We start from the raw sequence: 18,519 nt of genomic DNA on the forward strand, positions 1-18,519 counted from the left end.
GGTAGATAATTAGGTTTAGATCTGGTCATCAGAGCAGAGACCCCATGATGTGATTAGTGCCCCTGTAAGAAGAGAAAGAAATGCCATAGCTTCCTGTCTCCACCATGTGAGGATACAGCAAGAAGGCAGATATTTGCAGTCCAGGAAGATGGCCCTCACCCTAACCTGCCCATGCTGGAAACTTATTCTCTGACTTTCCTGCCTCCAGTACTGTGATAAATAAATGTCAGTTGCTTACGTCACCCAGTTTATGAAATTTTCTTACAGCAGCCAAGTAGATTAAGATAGGCCGCTTCCTCCTGATCCCAGTGCAAAGAGTGAGGCAAAGATGGATGAATACAACTTGAAATTTCCTACTATTTGAATATGGCTTTTTCTTTATTGGGTATTTACTTGGTTAATGTAGATCTTTAACTAGTTTCCAGAGTGTCCATAAAGTTATTTTTATCAGCATTTCGTTGTTACCTTGGTATTTCCGTAAGGGAACCAGATCCTGGGGCAACCTATTCCACCATCTTGCTGATGATACTTTCCCCTATAATTCAGAATGTTTACTTTAATAAATGGTGGGTAATATACCATGAATCCAGGTATGCTACATCAATGTTAGAATATTTCCTTTACCTAGGAGTTTTGAAAGTTGCCCAAGGCCGGACGTGGTGGCTCATGCCTGTAATCCCAGCACTTTGGGAGGCTGAGGTGGAGTTCAAGAGGTCAAAAGTTCAAGAGCAGCCTGGCCAAGATGGTGAAACCCCATCTCTACTAAAAATAGAAAAAAATTAGCCAGGTATGGTAGCGTGCACCTGTAATCCCAGCTACTTGGGAGGCTGAGGCAGAGAATTGCTTGAACCCAGGAGGCAGAGGTTGCAGTGAGCCGAGATTGTGCCACTGCACTCCAGCCTGGCGACAGAGCAAGACTCCATCTCAAAAAAAAAAAAAAAAAAAATTGGCCAAATATTTACTTAACATATGTAATATTTCAATATCATAATTTGTATAAAAATGTTTAGTTTCTAGAAATTCATTAATATGATTCCATAGTTCAGTATGTGCACTGTAAAATATTCTGAAATATACATGATAAATAGCCAAGTTTCATGCCTAAGTACACACACCATACATATATACAGAGACATTCCTGAGCAATTACAAAATATGGTTTCATAACAAACACTGTGTTTTTTCATATATAACAAATGCATTATTTTCTTCTGCCCAAAATGCAAATTTGCAAATTGCATCCAGGAACTCATCAAATCTGCTAGATGAATTATGTAATTCAATTTGGCAAAATTTTTGCACACAGCACAAATAGTTTTCTTTGGTTTTCTTGGATTCTGTTCTGAGAAGGAGGTAGCTGGAAAAAAAGTGAAAAATTACAGGATATGATTCATAAAAATCCCACATCTTTTTTGTGTGCTTGTACATTCTTTTTTGAGGGAAAATGTTTTTGTCCCACAGTAATGGCTCCTCATCCTTCTCAATGAGTACTTTTTAGTCAGAAAGATAGCCACACACAGTATTTCCAAGATACTCAAAAAAAGTAGTCATAATGAGAGGACGCATGTCATTTAGCAGCTAAAAGAACATGTAGCATGTTCATTAAATCTCTTTTTCACCAGAAAGGAATGTGAAGACTGAACTTTAACATGGCCACAGTGTGTACAAAGAAATGAAACCTCAGCTATGTATGTTCCTGCCAAACATTAGCTCAAATCTTTCACTCTTCAACATGTAACAAGTATCTGTTTTCCTGTCATGTTTTGACAGTGAGGAAAATGAACCTCATTTCTAAGGTTCAGACAAGCGGCACTCACTACTATTCCCTTCTCTTTTTATTTGATGCCAACAGTAAGATTAAACACATACCACCAAAGAAAGCACTACCAGCACCCATTGTCAGAGACAGTTTTCAATGGGTGCATTAAACATCAAATCTCTGCAGATGATCTATGTGTTTCTAATTTGTAATTTCTCTCCGGAAGTAGCCTGCAAACTTTTTAATCATTTTCAGTTTGTCAAAAACTGTTAAGGCACTGGCTGCCCATTATCCACAGTGAGGAACTCTTTCAAGTAATGGAATGACTAGCAGTTTCAGAAGCTAAAGTGCCAATTTTATACATATGAAGAATTCGCAGAATAACAGAGCTATAGAGAACCCTAGAGATGTCCTTTCATGGCTGAAGACTGAGGCCACTTCCAATTCTCATCGGTGTGAAAGACCAGATAAACTGCAATAACCCTGCCATAATGTTCAAGAGATACTGAGGGAATATTCTTTTAAATGCATAGCTAAATTCAGTGCTAGAAATACCAGGAAGGAAGAAGGCACTGAAAAAGAAAGTGGCACGTGGGAGAGCTGATGGTGTCATTGGCTTGGGATGGGGTTGTGGAGTATAAGTTGCCAGTATAAGTAACCCAAGGGTTTATGTTTTAATACCTACATAAAGACAGAAGGTGAACTCTTGGACTTCTTGAGACAGATAATTGAAAATGAGAAGCTCATCCTATCACAGGCATTCACAATTGATCAGGAACCTTGAAAGTCTGCTCCCAGGTGGGAGAGTAGAATGAAAAATGTCTTCCCACTGATGACAGAATGATGAGGAAGTTGGTTGTTTCTTTGTGCAGACTGGGTGGGTATAAAAAGTTTCTTCTGAGATTGTTAAGCCTGGACATAGATTTTTAAATTTAAATTTATATTAGTCATATGGCCAAATAATCCATAAGCAAAATAGTAATAATAAGCATTAAAGTGGTCCTAGGTAGTAAAACTACTGAAATACCGGTCAGAAGGAAATAAAAAACTACCTGAGAGGGATATGTCTTCAATCCAGATAACATGTAATTCTCACAGATAAAAGCCCTACCAAAAATTAGCTCATGATAAAATAGTTTTAGAGGAGTAACCAAACTAACGTAAGCAAGTACTTAAGTATGAGATCACAGAGAACTCTGATAGAGACTATAAACTAAATGTGTATAAAATTATTAAAATATAAAGTAAGAAATCTAAGCAATAAAGAAATAAGACACAAAAATAGTGGAATATTTAAAAATTGAGTACATCTTTAAAAATGAATAATGTTTTTGAAAGTTAAAATTTATAGTATAAAAATGCATAAAATTAGATCTGCAGTTTTAGAGGAAATTATTCAAAGACAGCATAAAGAAACAATGTGGTGGAAAATGTAAAAGACAAGTTTAATGACATAAAGTATAGAGTAAGGCTTATCAGTATATATCTAACAAGAGTTCTATCTAACAAGAATTAGGAAAAAATGGAATAGAAGACTAGGGGAGCTATTATGAATCATAGATAACTTAGAATTTTTCAGAATACAGGAAATAATGGAATTTTTACATTTAGGAAACACAGTCAGTCCCTTGCAGCTTACACACACATACACACACACACAATCACTCTTGCTCACAGAAAGGATCTTAAAATGCCTAAAGAAAAAAGATTATTTTCAAAGGAACAATTATTAAGCAATTACAGACACCTTGGCAGTGAAAGTAGAGGCAAGAATACAATAAAATGATGTTATCACAGTGCTGAGAAAAAGATAATTGGCAATCTAGAATTCTGTACCCAGCCACGATCATTCAAGAGTGAGGCCAAAAAATAAAAAATAAATTCATCTCAGACAGGCAAGCTAGAAGAAGATTAATCACTCCCATCCTGAAAGAAGAAATGAGGTGTAACCAAAATTATTGAGCAAAGATATTAGCAATAATTATTGACAACTTTTGTATTAGAACTGGATTTATATAAATAGTCATACATATATATCAATAATTGCTCTAAATAAAATCAAGGTTTAAAAATAAAGTGAAACTAAATGCTAGGAAATAATGAGATGTAGGATAAAATAGAATATGTAGGACTCAATACAGTTTTTGGTCCGTGTTTTCCGCAAGTGGAGAGTAGACGTGTAGTTAAGACAAATGACTTTTAAGTCAATTCTGCATTTGACTAGTTTGAGTAAAATAATAGACATATATTTTTAAATAATAAAAGTTGGATGTATAACTTTCAAATCATTAAATAGGAAATAATAAAGAAATTAAGGCTATGAGAAGATAATGAACTTGCCAAATGTCACAAGCGAGGTTGTTGCAGAAATAGGGCAGGAAACTAGAAGTCTGGAATCCCAGGCCTTCATTCTCTTCTCTGGAAACACTCTGGAAATATATCTACTAAACTTGAATATTTTAGAGTATAAACAAGATTTGTACATTTATCTGCTTTTAAAATTGTTTCTTTTCTTTTTTTTGAGATGGAGTTTCACTCTTGTTGCCCAGGCTGGAGTGCAATGGCATGATCTTGGCTCACTGCAACCTCCGTCTCCTGGTTTCAAGCAATTCTCCTGCCTCAGCCTCCCAAGGAGCTGGGATTATAGGCATGCACCACCACGCCTGGCTAATTTTTTGTATTTTTAGTAAAGACGGGGTTTCTCCATATTGGTCAGGCTGTTCTTGAACTCCTGACCTGGTGATCCACCCCCCTTGGCCTCCCAAAGTGCTGGGATTACAGGCGCAAGCCACTGTGCCTGGCCAAAATTGTTTCTTAAAGTTGTAAACGTCTGACTTGGTTTGATCTCAACACCAAGGACACTGATTTTTTAACACAGATTATTATATGGGGCACCATATACTTTTCCATCCACTTTCCATTGAGCTTAAAAGAAGTAGTGACAAGAAATGACTACTTTATAGCCTCTAGCCATCCTTTATAAATATGTACTAATTGCAAAGCAGTGTTTTCGGCTGTTTGGGACTTCTGAGCTAAATTTAGTAGTCTAGTGGGAGAAAGGGCACTGTATGTAACCATGAAAAAGAAGTCAGAATGTATCTGGTTAAACATAGGCTGGATTTTAAAATAGGAAAACTAAAACTTCAAAATGGTAGCACAGCATTAATGGCCCAGAGACCACCTCTAAGTACAATCTGCCTGATTGAGGGTGTTACAGTCTGTCAGGATTTGGGGTCTGATGAAATAATTTAAAAAACTGCTTATTAAGATCAGTGCTTTGAAAAGTAAAAGAGTTTGAAAATTATGCTTTATTAAGGGGCAATGGAGTAAAGCTAAAATGGTTATTAACGAATTTGACTGTTGGGAATGTGTCTCTCCAGAAATTATAATCAACTATTTTTTTTAAAACAAAATAATGGGAGAAAAGCAAATGACTGGAATTTAGAAAGCAATTTCTAAGGTTTTTTTTTTTAAGGATTTCTACAAAATTAATCTCCTGTCTTTATACATCTTAACATTACATGCATTTAAATTGAATGTTGATCTGGTAGACCTTAGGGATGAAAGGGACTTGAACAAATACTCTGATCATATCTACTTTCTTGATAGGGCTGTGCCCAAATGTTTCCATGAATATAATTATATGTAATTTAGACCACACATATTTCTTAAATCTATTGTATCTCTGCCTCTACATTATAATTCTATGAAGAAAAAAGAGAAGTCATATTTTTTAGAAAGTCTTAGTGTCACACAATTCTAAAGCCAAACCTATTTTGTGGTAATATTTCTTTTGTAGTTATATCAGATGGAGATTTAATGAAATTTTCATTTCCTTTATATGTACTGCCAATTTTCTTGCTATTTCCCATGCTATTCTGAGAACAAGTACTGAATACTTGTGACATATTGTAGGCCGTCAGTGAATGTTGATTACATTGTATGCACTAGTTGGATAGCAGTAAAGAAGATGAGCTTCGTTCTGGCATTTAAATTGTAATTTACTCATCATTAAATTACCCCTCTCATGGGTTTGTTGTGAGATTTAAATAAGAGCACAGGGTAAGTGGTAAATAGCTATTAATATTTTTATTTTTAGAATAAATAAAACAACCAAAACAAAACCTGTTTTAACAAAGGAGAAAAAATAAAAATTGTGCACTAAAAATACACATTCTTAAAAGAAACAACCTCATTTTACATGGATGTAAAGTCTTCACATTTGGTTAAGAATAAATCTTCATAAATACATAATTTATTAAAAGATTTACTTTTTAGTATACCATTAAATTGATTCACTTTATCACATCTTAAGTTTTTAAACCTTACTTTTTTGGAAAATATATTTTTTAGGAAAAAATATATATGGGATTATATTATATTTTAAATGTATAAGCTTTCATTATGGAGTTAATAATACCTTTTCTAGATACACTAAGACCTTTAAATTTGATTTGATCTAAGGTGAATGCAATCTTTTAAAAAATCCTCTTATTTCTTCAGTTTTTTTTTTTAAAGATTACAGAAGGAATTCATTCATCTTTTCATCTATTTTCCTGAATCTTACTTTCCTTTTCGTAGGACATTTGAAAGAACAGCTGTCAGTCATTTCCAAAGTAATTATTAGGACATGTGGGGAATTATCTATTTATGGTCAACCTGGAGGACCATAGGAATTTGTATAGCCTATTGATATTACAAATTTGAGGGGTAATTACAATATTTGGAAATATTTTGGGTTCAATAACCCTAAAGCACCACAAAAGTGTTAAGTAGTGAAAGATATTCTTTAGGCTTCCTTTTTCAACTACAAACTACTCTTTTAAAGTAACAATATGACATTCATTCTTAATTTTTAAACATAGGCTCCACTTTTTCAACTGTTCGCTTTTTACCATGGAAACGTAAATGAAACAAAGAACCACAAAGTAACATTTGCCATTTGACAAATCTGATTAAACCAAAGGTGTTTACCATTGAAACCCAGTCTACCCACCCACTCCATCTCAAGTTTACCTTTTGTTAGACAAAATATTACTATCTTTTCCCAGAAGGAACCCAAACCATTGTCCATTGGAAACAGTTATATTTTAGAATGTTAAACATTGCAGGGGGTTATAAAATACAAAAATAAGTATTGGTCTTGGAATATTTAAACAGTTTTTGGAGTATGTGCTCTAAAGATATCTTAGGGTTCTTGGCTAGATTAGAGAAAATTGTTGATATATGAATAGAAACAACCATTTTTAAACTTGTACTTACTGTACAAATCTAGCCACAATTACCAAATCTAGCCACAATTACCAGATCTGTTTAAATAACTTAATAAAACTTAGCAAAGACTGAGCATACAGTCTGTTCTGAAGGTTAATCATGGTTTTTTAGTCAAAGAATATCTTTAGTATGCCATCTTTGATGTGTCATATATACATTTGGAGAGGATAGACTTTAGAGATAGATACATGTAGATAAGGGTCAAATCCTGTCTGTCACTGTAACAGTGTGTTAACCTTTTCAATGCTTGATGTTCTCATCTCTAAATGAGACTAATAACACCTATGATGCAGGGTTCGTGTAATGGTTAAATATCATTCAGGTACAGTGTTCAGCAGAGTGACAGGCACATGGAAGGTACTTAATCAGTGGTAGTTATTATTGTTCTTTATTCTAACCATCAAGCTACAATCAAATAGCAACTGTGTTTTAATTTACTTCTTCTTTTGTGAATTTTCCATTATTTTAAGGGAGATTTACTCACAAGTAAATCTTTTTTTTTGAAAATGGAATAGTACATATTTTATGGTACTATATGAAAATAGTACATTTTCATATTTTCTTTATCCAACAAATATTCGTCAAATATCTGCTATCCAGAGTCTAATGGTAGGCACCAAGGACATAGAAAAATAAGAACACTTTTATTTCAAATAGCTTTTATTCACATAGGACTAGAGGAAAATCTAATTCAGTAGAAAACACAAAACAAAAGGGGATATTTTATTCTCTTCAAAGGAGAGTCATGACATTAACAACATCAACAATAATTTGGAACACACCATTGCATTTTCAAATACAAAAAAGGAATCAGAAGAAGGTGGACATTCCATGAGCATGTTCAACAATGGTATTGTTATTAGATATTAATCCTTTATTAGATTATTATTTTTCACATCTGGGAAAATACCACTGGCAGCACAATTTTAAGAAAAGTTTGGCAAGATGTATTTTTCTCAGCAGCTCTGGATGACAGATCTTGGTGATGCTAGCCAAAAAAAATTAAGGGCAAAACCACTGGTGCACAGAGGACAACAAACTGATCTTATTACAGAAACAGATATCAGACCACAATAGAAAAGACATTTTTATTTTACACTAAGCCAAAAATTCTAGATTATTGGCATACATATCAACAAGCCTAGTCTAGAATGTTTAATCACAAAAGTACTAAATATTGGTTTCCTGTCTGCCCTGCCTACCTTATTTAAAAATATCAGGATATTTGCTTTCAAATGACACAGATTGCTGAGGCTGTAACCTACAAAATAGTCACTCATTTTTAACGGCTTGTTTGTCATACCTAGAAACCACTGAAAGGACAATTTCCTATATCATAGTTATTGTGGAGGTAGACACTGACGTTGCTTCCCCAGAAAGAATTTGAGACTATTAAAGTGTAGGAAGAACAAATCGGGAGTTTTATCCAAAAACAACCCTTACATACCCAGGGAAGTGCCATTCCACTTCAGATTTTGCAATTCTTCTCTGTTTTTTTTTTTTTTTTAATTACTCAATTTCTGTTGAATTTTAACTTAATAAAACCAATAGCCAAATATTGCTGCAAGATCTCTATGAATTGTCACAAAATGCCAACTCCAAGAAGGGGCATTACAATGAAAGATTAAGGACATGACCACAGTGTCCCAGGAAACAGTGAACTCTCCCTATTATATTTGATATTGCAACATTTGCTTCTATTGTGCCTAAGGCCCAAACAAAAAAAAAAAGGATTCCAATTTTCTTGGAAAAGTCTTAAAATCTCTTCCTTTCAAAAGATATTGATTTAAAGTTTCTCCTTTGCCAGTTTTCCTTCAGGTGAGAGTTCATGCTTGTGGGTTTGACTCAAAGACGTCTTCCAAAGGACAAGGAAATGTATGTACAATTTTCTTTACACAATAACTAGTACAACATGATTAGGTAGTAGCAAGATGATGGCAAACTATGTTTGAAACAAAAAGAATAATTCTGCATTAGTAAAACAAACTGCCAAGTCCAAAATTGTAGACCAAAATACAATAACTAAATCTATCTTTTAAGAATATTTGAAAAAGTCAAGTGACTCTTGAAAACAGAAGAGATAAAAAACAAAAGACAGACAGAGTATCTATCAAAATGTTTATATAAAATGGCATGAAAGACAGCAGGCCTAGTGGTATCTCAGAAAATAAGTTGTCAAGGTCATTTCTACTAAGGAAACAGAGATTTCAGAAACTTTTGATTGCTTAGATATGGGCAATTTGGTATAGATTGTTAGGCAGAAAAAGTAGAGAAGAGTTGAAAGAAAATTACTTGTTAGATTCTAAGTTTACACCAGATTCACCATGTATTTGCTAAATGTTTCAGTTTGAGAATTAAGATGGTTTGAGAAATTGCAACAACCTTATTACCTTATCATTGGATCAAGTCCAAACAGCCCCAATCAAAAGTCTAAGGTTTAATTGTCTGACCTAGTTATTTCCATTATACGAAGCCAGGAATATCATAGATAAAACGGACTGCAGTTGATTTGGAGAAACTAAGTTATGTAGTATGAGTATAGCATGTGTGAGTATACCATGTTCACTTACAAATGTCATCCTCTGGCCACTTGACAATCATGCTCTGCTTCATGAAGCATTTCATGGAGTAAAAGCAAGCAAGGAGGCAAGGACTGTGATTTTCGATGCAAATATGCCCAGAAAAAGAAGCCACACATAGGAACTTACATATTTAATGGTGGTGTCGATGAAGGTGACAAGATACGTTATAATACTTTATTCCAAAGGCAGCACATCGTACAAAATCCTGCTGGAGACTGTACTATAATAGTGGCCTTTGGAAACACAAGAAATTTGATGATGATCATGACCATGTTGATCAGTTCTGAAGACAACAAAATGCCTTCACTTCTTAGCATAGACCATCTGGTTTTCATTTCTTTTGAAAGTGAAAACGCCATCTTTATGAAAATAGTTCAACAGGTGTGTTGTTTTTTTACTTCTATCTTGTTTTCCCCTTGTTTTCTCAGCAGGACAAGTGATTTCATTCCTGAAGCAGGAAAAGAATGTTAAGATACGTGCCACTAGAAATGACAATGTCAAACACTGACAGTCGTTTCAAGCTCAGAATGAATCACTTTTAAGACAGTAAAGTTTGGCTTGTTTCTTTTGGGGCCATAAGACTTTTAATATTTCTTTCATTGAGATAAGTTGAGAGTAAACATTTGACAGAGAAATAGTAAGAAATATTTAAATTAATTCTAAACATAAATGCTGGGATTAAAACAATAAGTTTGGCCGGGCACAGTGGCTCACACCTGTAATTTCAGCACTTTGGGAGGCCGAGGCGGGCGGATCACCTGAGGTCGGGAGTTTGAGACCAGCCTGACCAACATGGAGAAACCCCGTCTCTACTAAAAATACAAAAATTAGCCAGACGTGGTGGCGCATGCCCAGCTACTCTGCAGGAGAATTGCTCGAACCCGGGAGGCGGAGGTTGCAGTGAGCCGAGATTGCGCCATTGCACTCCAGCCTGGGCACCAAGAGCAAAACTCCGACTCAAAAATAAAAAAGTTTTAAAATGCTGATTGAAGAGGAATTTTTTCCCAGGAGACTTTCCAAATGATCATTCTATTTCACTTCCATATGGAGTCTGTAAAGAAACGCAGTAAATCCACGAGGCTTTATAATTGACCTTTGGAAATAAAGCAGGACTAAACTATTAAGAGAGACCAGTCCTGTAATTTCTGAAGCCTTTGTGGGAGGAGATCCCCTGCTTTCAAGGCCATGATGTTTGTCAGCGAAAGGTTAGTGAGAGTGTCGTGTAGGGTTGGAGTGAAAACTGAAGGCAATATTTCCATCCCCAGGATTGGTAATGGAAATGTGATTTGTAGTAGTTTTTTCATAAATATCTCTATTTTCTCCAATGCTGACTTCTATCTCCACTATTAATGTTATAAACTTGTTAAAATATTTAAAGATAGTTCATCTCAAAATGTTCTTTCCATTTACTAAGCAATGGTAACATAGCCTCTGGTTTTATTTGAGTCCATTTTGGTTACTATTTAATAAAACTATCTGTGTTTTTTAGTTTAATATACAGCCCCAAATTATACAATTGGGAAAATTAATTTTTAAGCCTTCTTTTTATACCTACGTTTGACAGCTTATTAAATTCCTAGTATTATTTACTAGTGGATTTATCAAAAATCATTTTTATTCACCCTGTATGAGCTATCATGAGACCGAGAGAGCGTATGTGATTTTCCTTCAAAGTAAGGATCACAAAGAGATGCAAAATTGATAATACTCTTCTAGCCTCTCATTCAGAACAATTGTGAGCAATAAAATTTAAACGTGTAAGTGAAGAAAAACTATACCAAGTGAAACTACCCTTTCAAAAAGTGCTGGTCTATTTCAAAAGAAGTGTTGATATTTTCTGAAAGCCTCCATTCTGTCCCTCAGGGCTATGCTCCATCTTGCAATGGTATAATCAAAAAGCACTGGCATTCTGTTCTTACAACTACATTTAGCTGTGAATAATCCTCTCCACAGTTCATTTGCTTCTCCAGGTATCTTAAAGACTCTAAGTGCAACCAATTGGGTATGGTGTCATATGGGAGTATGTGTGATTCACTCATTAATGTGTCAAGTTTTAAATCTAAATAACCATGGAAATGTCCTAGTGATCTGGCTTTATCAGATTAATGGCTTGGCATAAATATGTGGCTAAACTGTTGTAGAAAACTTTAGTAAATTAGTATGTTTGCATTACACTGTTTTATTTTCTTATTCAACATCTAAAAAATATCTGAGAGGACTAAAAAGTAATGACAGATTTATAATTATGAAGTTATTTTAAAACTACACAATTATTTTTCTAATTAAAACATGAGTTTCCTTTTTAAAATGGGGGAGAGTCTTTTGTCAAGCCTTTGGCTCTACTATTTTTTTTAAGTAAATATCCTCAAGCAATCACTGCAAAATAACATAAGCTAGCAAATATGATTGGTATGAATTTCTCATGAAAATATCATGAAAACAAAATTTATAAAAAATTGATGATTACTACTATGAATCTAGACTGAATTTGCCCTTATGCAATGAAAGCAATTTTTACCTAATACTAAGTTACATTCCATTTCAGATTTCCTATTTCAAAGGGTGTCTCAGATTTCTAAGATGTTAAACCAAGTATTGAGCCATTTTTGTATATGTAATAAAAGTCTTTAAAATTAAAATGGTAATCCTAAAAAAACCAAATGCATGAAAAATATGGTCTGACTGTATAACAAAGGGAGTTATATAATTCTACTTGAGTGAAATCTTTCATCTTTGATTTACAGGTTAGAGTCCTCTCTAACTAAAACCACATTGTTCCATATCTTTCATATCATGGCCTTCCCTAAAACCTTGTTTTAATTAAGGTTTCTTTCAGATTTCTGAATAAAAGCATGACAATCTTCACTTATGGCTTTAATATATCCTTTGAGTTAGAAAAATATATAAAAAGAAACATCAACTCTTTCAAAAGCATTGTCAGATATTAAATACTGTGAGATATTCTACCTCAATATGTTTAGGTGTTTGAGTTATATGTTGAAATCGAATTTTAGGAGGTAGGAGGATAACCTACTTACATTAATAAGTTACTTTTTATCTCAGAAATAAATGTCCTTTATTTTTAACTTTTGACACTAAGGAAACTTGTTTAAAGGCTGTTTTTTGTTTTTGTTTTTGTTTTTTTTCACATGAAGGCACAGCTTCCAGGTTAAGTCAATTCAAGGTGACTACAAATTAAGCAGTGCCTTCATTAACATATTTCAAACACAGAAAATTTAGCAACGTTGCTTAAGTGATATTCATCTCAACGGCTTCACAGTTAATAAAATGCAATCAGACAAAACAACTGTGTTAACCTGGAAAGTAAACAAAATAAACTAAATAGTCAAGGCCCTCAAGTAATAGAGGCGATTATGGGTAATCTTCAGTTTTTCTAAAGGAAGGAATGAATGATGAAAGGTAAGAAGAAAGAAATTGATAGAGGGCAGAAAAGGAAAGGTGAGTGAATAAGTCCTTGATAGATATGCAACAAATTAAGACCACCTTTGAAAAGTTACGTGCTTTTCAAAGACACTGAAAATGCTTGGTGGAACATTTGCTCAGACCTACTGTCATGAGAACAAGGGATGTATGTGGGGCTGGGAGGTGGGGGGACTTCATTCTCCAACACAATTGCAAAATTGCAAATCGCCTGTGTGTGAGAACACAAAGATGTTGGGGACGTTTAAAAAAAAGTGATATCAAATATTGCACCATTACAAACAGTGTGTGAGGTTCCTTTGGCATTGGACTTCTAGATACGGTGTGGTTTATTCCACTGAAAAAAGCCTCATGCTATTTCCTCCATCTTGAACTTTTACTAGGAACAGTTGAACTGTGTGTTAAAGTTGAGATAAAAAACCTAACAAAACAAAACAAACAAACAAACAAGAAACATTACATTCTGGGTGGAATTACGATCTGTTCATAGCTAAAAGCAAATCTTGTAAACAAGTTAAGACTGTTTGTTTGAAAAAAAAAAATTACCCCAAAAAAAGCTGATCAGAATGTCAGGAATGAATATGTCTCAGGTTTTGCCCAAAATTTCACTGGCTGTCATAGCTTCTGAAATTAACAATATCTAGTGCTGTACTGAATGTTTCTAGTTCAAACTTGGTGTCTAGGAGTGGGTCACCCAGCATATTAAAAGCATGCTGGAAGCAGTTTCTTCCAATCGTGGTTTACTGTAACTCTAGAATCACAGCGGTTACGTTTAAGGAATCTTTAATGCCCTTTCAAGTCCATCCAAAGAACAAGTGAAGCTGCTGTTCAGAATTTTGTGCCCAGTGTTTATGTTCCATTGAATCTGTGCCACCCAGGCAGCAGACAAGACATGTCTGAGGGTGCTGGGGTTAGGGGATACACAATGATGTCACACACAGGAAATATCAGAGGGGGACTTGGCACTTCACAAGGCTGGCTCCTCTTCCATAGGCTCACCAGCAGTTCTGTAAAAATAAACAGGCAATCAGAATACGGCATAAGAGTACACAATGACATTGTAGATTTTCATGCATAATCAAAGCTGATTTTTCAGCTCTCTCTGATGTTTATTTGTGTTATTCAGTTATCCATAAATAGAATTTCTTTCCTAGGAAGTATAAACAAATGTCAAGGGGAAAAACATTTTCGATCCAAGCAATCATTGGAAATGTTCCTGTTTATATTAAAACATGTCAGAATATTTTATAACTCTAGATTCCAAAATGTACATGTTTTGTGTCTAGTACAGTTCAATAATTTATTGAAAAAATTAACTATGATATTTTATTTTAGGAGCAATTGCAGTGATTTCCTATGGAACCAGTTTGCTAATGAGAGCAAAGGACCCAGATAGCTTCTGCAGGAGATTCACTAGGGCTCTGGTTTTTGCTTCTGTTCTTTCATAACTGGATTGGCTGCCTGCCAGAGGCATTTCAAATCAAATTCTGAATTTGATTAGCAAATCGTTGGTACAGACCCAATATTTTTACAAGAAATGCACTATGGTAGTGTGTAAATAGTTTTTATTCGGCATCATCTGCGGGGTGTTCTGCGCAGGCAAAACCAAAACTAATTGCTTGAAAATTTATACTTGAGATTTAACCTTAATTTAGTAACACTTTGAGGGTGTTTTAGGCAAACTTTTAGAATGACTTTTAATTTAGTCAAAAGAATAAATTGTAGGAGGAATCCAAATACATGAGGTAGTTGGATTGTCATGGGAAGATTACTGGGATATGAGATGCCGGGTGAATTGAGTTTGCGTCTGAGCTCTGCGATTTGTTAATTTTGCAACTGCTGATTTAAATACTCTTTTGTGAAGCTCCGGTTTCAGGTGTAAACCATGAACAAAACGATGTTCCTTATAGAATTAGCAAAGGTTAAAAAATAAAGGAGGTAAAATTGACCTGTAAATAATAAACACTATGAGACATTACTTAATACTTTAGATTTGTCCCTTTGCTGTCTAACATGCATAAAATCATGTTGCCACACAAATGCAGAGTTATGCCTTTGCTACCTGAAGGAAACAATATTTGGATGATGCTTCTCTCTAGGTAGCGGAATAATAGGGGGGTGGTTTTCATTTTCTTCTTCATAATGTTTACCTACTTGCCAGGATTCTATAATGAATTACTTTCATATTAGGAAAAAATGCTATGCTTAAACCAGAGCTATTTATGCAAACAAATGAAATATTTGGCCATGTTATTTTATAGATTTATAAGAAAAAAGCCAAGATTTCAATACATCTCTAAATAAAGGTGTTGACAAATAAAGTAGTAGCTTAGCATTTGTATAACGAATCTAAAACATTAAAAGAAAGATTTTATCCATAGGATGGTAATCAAAAATTTTTAAAGCATCCTTTTAAAAATAAAGAATGATAATTGTGAAGTCTTCATTATTTATTGTTACCAAAAAAGAAAATTCTAAAAGAGTCTGTGTGGAATATTTAAAAAGTTGCTTCTTAAGAAGCTATAGCCTGTCCTAGAGTGTCTAGGATAAGGAGGTTGTGAGAGAGTGTTTAGAGGTGGTACATAAATGAGTCATACTTCAGAAAAGTCTTTTCTATCAAAAATGATCAGCATTCAAAGAAGAAAGATTTTAAATTAAGGAAGACATTTAAGTTTTGAAACTAATTCATATGTAAATATATAGCCTTATTTACATCTGAGAATATGTGACTAATACAGTTATAGAACTCAAACTGGATATTCTAATGGAGACCAATTTTTCCAATTTCTAACCCAAGCTGCAGCAGGATAATCTTTCCCCCCAAATCCAGGATTCAGTGTGGCTGGAATTCCAGAGACAGTCATGTGTGGGAAATGTCTCAGAGGTCACGGATGTAAGAAATACACATGTCCCTGTGGTGGAGGATCTGTGAATTCTCCACATGTCCAACCTAGGCTTAAAGGATGTGAGTAGGCTGTCTATACTGCAACCCACTCACTGCCAAAAATTAAGCCTTTTTGGTTGAAACAGGGCAACTTGCAGGTACAATAGAAAGCTTTCCATCAGATGCTTCTCTGCCTTTTCCTCTCTTTGAAATCATTTTATATTGACCTCTTTTGCTGGAAATAAACCACTTATAGCTGCCCACCTTCTAGCAAACCATCTACACATACACATAATTAACCAATTCTCTCTCTCTCTTTCCTTATATTTATTTATTTATTTTTGAGACAGTGTCTCATTCTGTTGCCCAGGCTGGGGTGCAGTGGCACAATCACAGCTAACTGCAGCCTCAACCTCCTAGGCCAAGCCATTCTCCTGCCTCAGTATCCCGAATAGCTGAGATTACAGGCATGTGCCACCATGCTGAGCTAATTAAAAAAAAAAATTATAGATGGGGTCTTGCTATGTTGCCCAGCCTGGTTTTGAACTCCTGGGCTCAAGAGATCCTCCTGCTTTAGCCTTCCAAAATGCCGGGATTACAGGGGTAAGCCACCATGTCCAGCCTCAATTCTCCCCAGTGTCTTGCAGCATAGAAGTGTAAGCAGCATATTAAGTTGGAAAATATCCTGGATTTCAAGGTAGGTGTTCTGGGTTCAAGTCCCAGCTGTTTTACTTTCGAAAATTTGACTTTGAGTGAGTCAATGTTTCTAGACTGTCAATTTTATCTTTAAAATAGAAATAATAATCCCTTACTTGCCCTCAGGGTTATGTGAATTGAATGAGTTAATGTAAGAAAACATGATTTATAAACTGTGAAGTGTGAAACAATTGTAAAATAACTGGATTATTTATATCTGCCATTGGGACAATTTATAGTATCTCCCTTCTCATATCCCTAGCTCTCAGTAGAGGTGGCATTATCTTCATATAATCCCTGTCCCTAGGTCACTATTTTATATGTCCACATTTTTAAAAAAGACAATTTCTTTATGGAACATTTAGAAAGTAATCTGGTGAGTGATGACCCTTTAATGGCTGTGTTTGGAGGAATGAGAAGCAGTGCTCTGAAAATCTGGGGGCTTCCCACTTCAGCCATCTCTAGATACATGCCTACTTCACCTTGATTAACAAAGACACAAGCTGGGGGAAGGAAAGACATGCAGGGAGGTGAAGACAGTAAGTTCAGAGATAACTATAAAATCAACCCAGCAAAGATAAATGTTAGTATAATGGTTTAGCGAATTGAAAGACATAAACTTCCCTCCAGCAAGTCAGTGTTACAGTGAACATTGATAGTTTTCTGTCAATGAAAATCAAAGATTTCATATCCTAAAGAAGGATCAATTCAGTCCAACAGTCATAAGATAATTTACAAAAGTAAAAAAAAAGGAAGTAATTTCACTTGAGATGAGATGTAGTATTAAATTAAATTCTTGTATTCTCTCTTAAATCTTATTTCTTGTGGTTTTAAAAATAGCATTTTTAATTTATATTAATACTGTTATGTAGTAAAACATTTTCTCATTTTACTGATTTAATTTAATTCTTATTTCTTACTTCTACTCCTCTTCCTCCTGAAAGGCAAGCAATACAATGCCTGTTACATCATTTTGTTTGCAGGTGTTCTTTAAAGCTGTGTATTATTGTTTTGTGGGTATATATTTTTCTTTTATGTAAATTTTATCTTTATACACATGTGCATAATTTTCTCACTCAGTACTGTATTTATTAGATCCGTCATGCACTTATATTTATCTAGTTTGAAGCTGGTAACTTCTACTTGGCATCTCCATATGGTGCATCCACCACATTTTAACTATTCATTCTCCCAATAATGGACACTGGGCTTGACTCCAACTCTCTATTCACCATGAATAAAGCTGTAGTGAACTTCCTAGTACACGTACTCTAAAGACTTCTGCTGAGAATGTCTTTGGTATACATTCCCAAGAGCAAAATTACCAGGTCATATATTTTGTGTATATAAAATGGTACTAAATTAGCATGCAGCATCGCTGCCATAGCTTATCTTCCCAAAGCAGTGAGGCTCTAAAGCCCCACATCTCCACCCATGCTAGCAATACTTAGTTTACTAATATTTTTCATTGATTCTAGAAAAAGTTGCTGAGTGTGTACTGTGTGCCTTGGTTCTGTTCTAGGCATTAGGAACATAGCAATGAACAAAATAGACTAACATCCCTGCTCTCATAGAACTCACATTCTCCATTGACCTTATATTCTAATTGAATGTTTACCATCTAATATATGTAAAACAATACCTTGTTTTTATTCAAATTTGCATTTATTTGATAACTAATCAGTTTGGACAAAGATTTGACTTTTAGTAAGCCACAAAAGCTAAAGTAAAAGACAGAGAATCAAATGACTTTCATAAGTATTTGCCATAAGTAAGTCTGTTTATCTCACTGATGACTTCTTTTGTTTTTTTTTTTTTGAGACGGAGTCTCGCACTGTCACCCAGGCTGGAGTGCAGTGGCGCGATCTCGGCTCACTGCAAGC

At 34.6% G+C, this 18,519-nt stretch overlaps 1 protein-coding gene across 4 annotated transcripts in view; it reads right to left on the minus strand.

Annotated features, from left to right (window-relative positions):
- Positions 1-13,822: 13,822 nt before the first annotated feature.
- The window catches only part of HDAC9 (histone deacetylase 9), a 911,013-nt gene continuing 906,316 nt past the window's right edge, over positions 13,823-18,519 (minus strand). For all 4 annotated transcript variants that reach the window (XM_054496835.2, XM_063667493.1, XM_063667495.1 and 1 more), the window contains exon 26: positions 13,823-14,063. In XM_054496835.2, coding sequence (XP_054352810.1) covers positions 14,024-14,063 — 40 coding nt within the window. In that variant the 3' untranslated portion in view covers positions 13,823-14,023. The remainder of the gene's footprint in view (positions 14,064-18,519) is intronic.

This window comes from Pongo pygmaeus, chromosome 6, assembly GCF_028885625.2.
Source record: "Pongo pygmaeus isolate AG05252 chromosome 6, NHGRI_mPonPyg2-v2.0_pri, whole genome shotgun sequence".
NCBI lineage: Eukaryota > Metazoa > Chordata > Mammalia > Primates > Hominidae > Pongo > Pongo pygmaeus.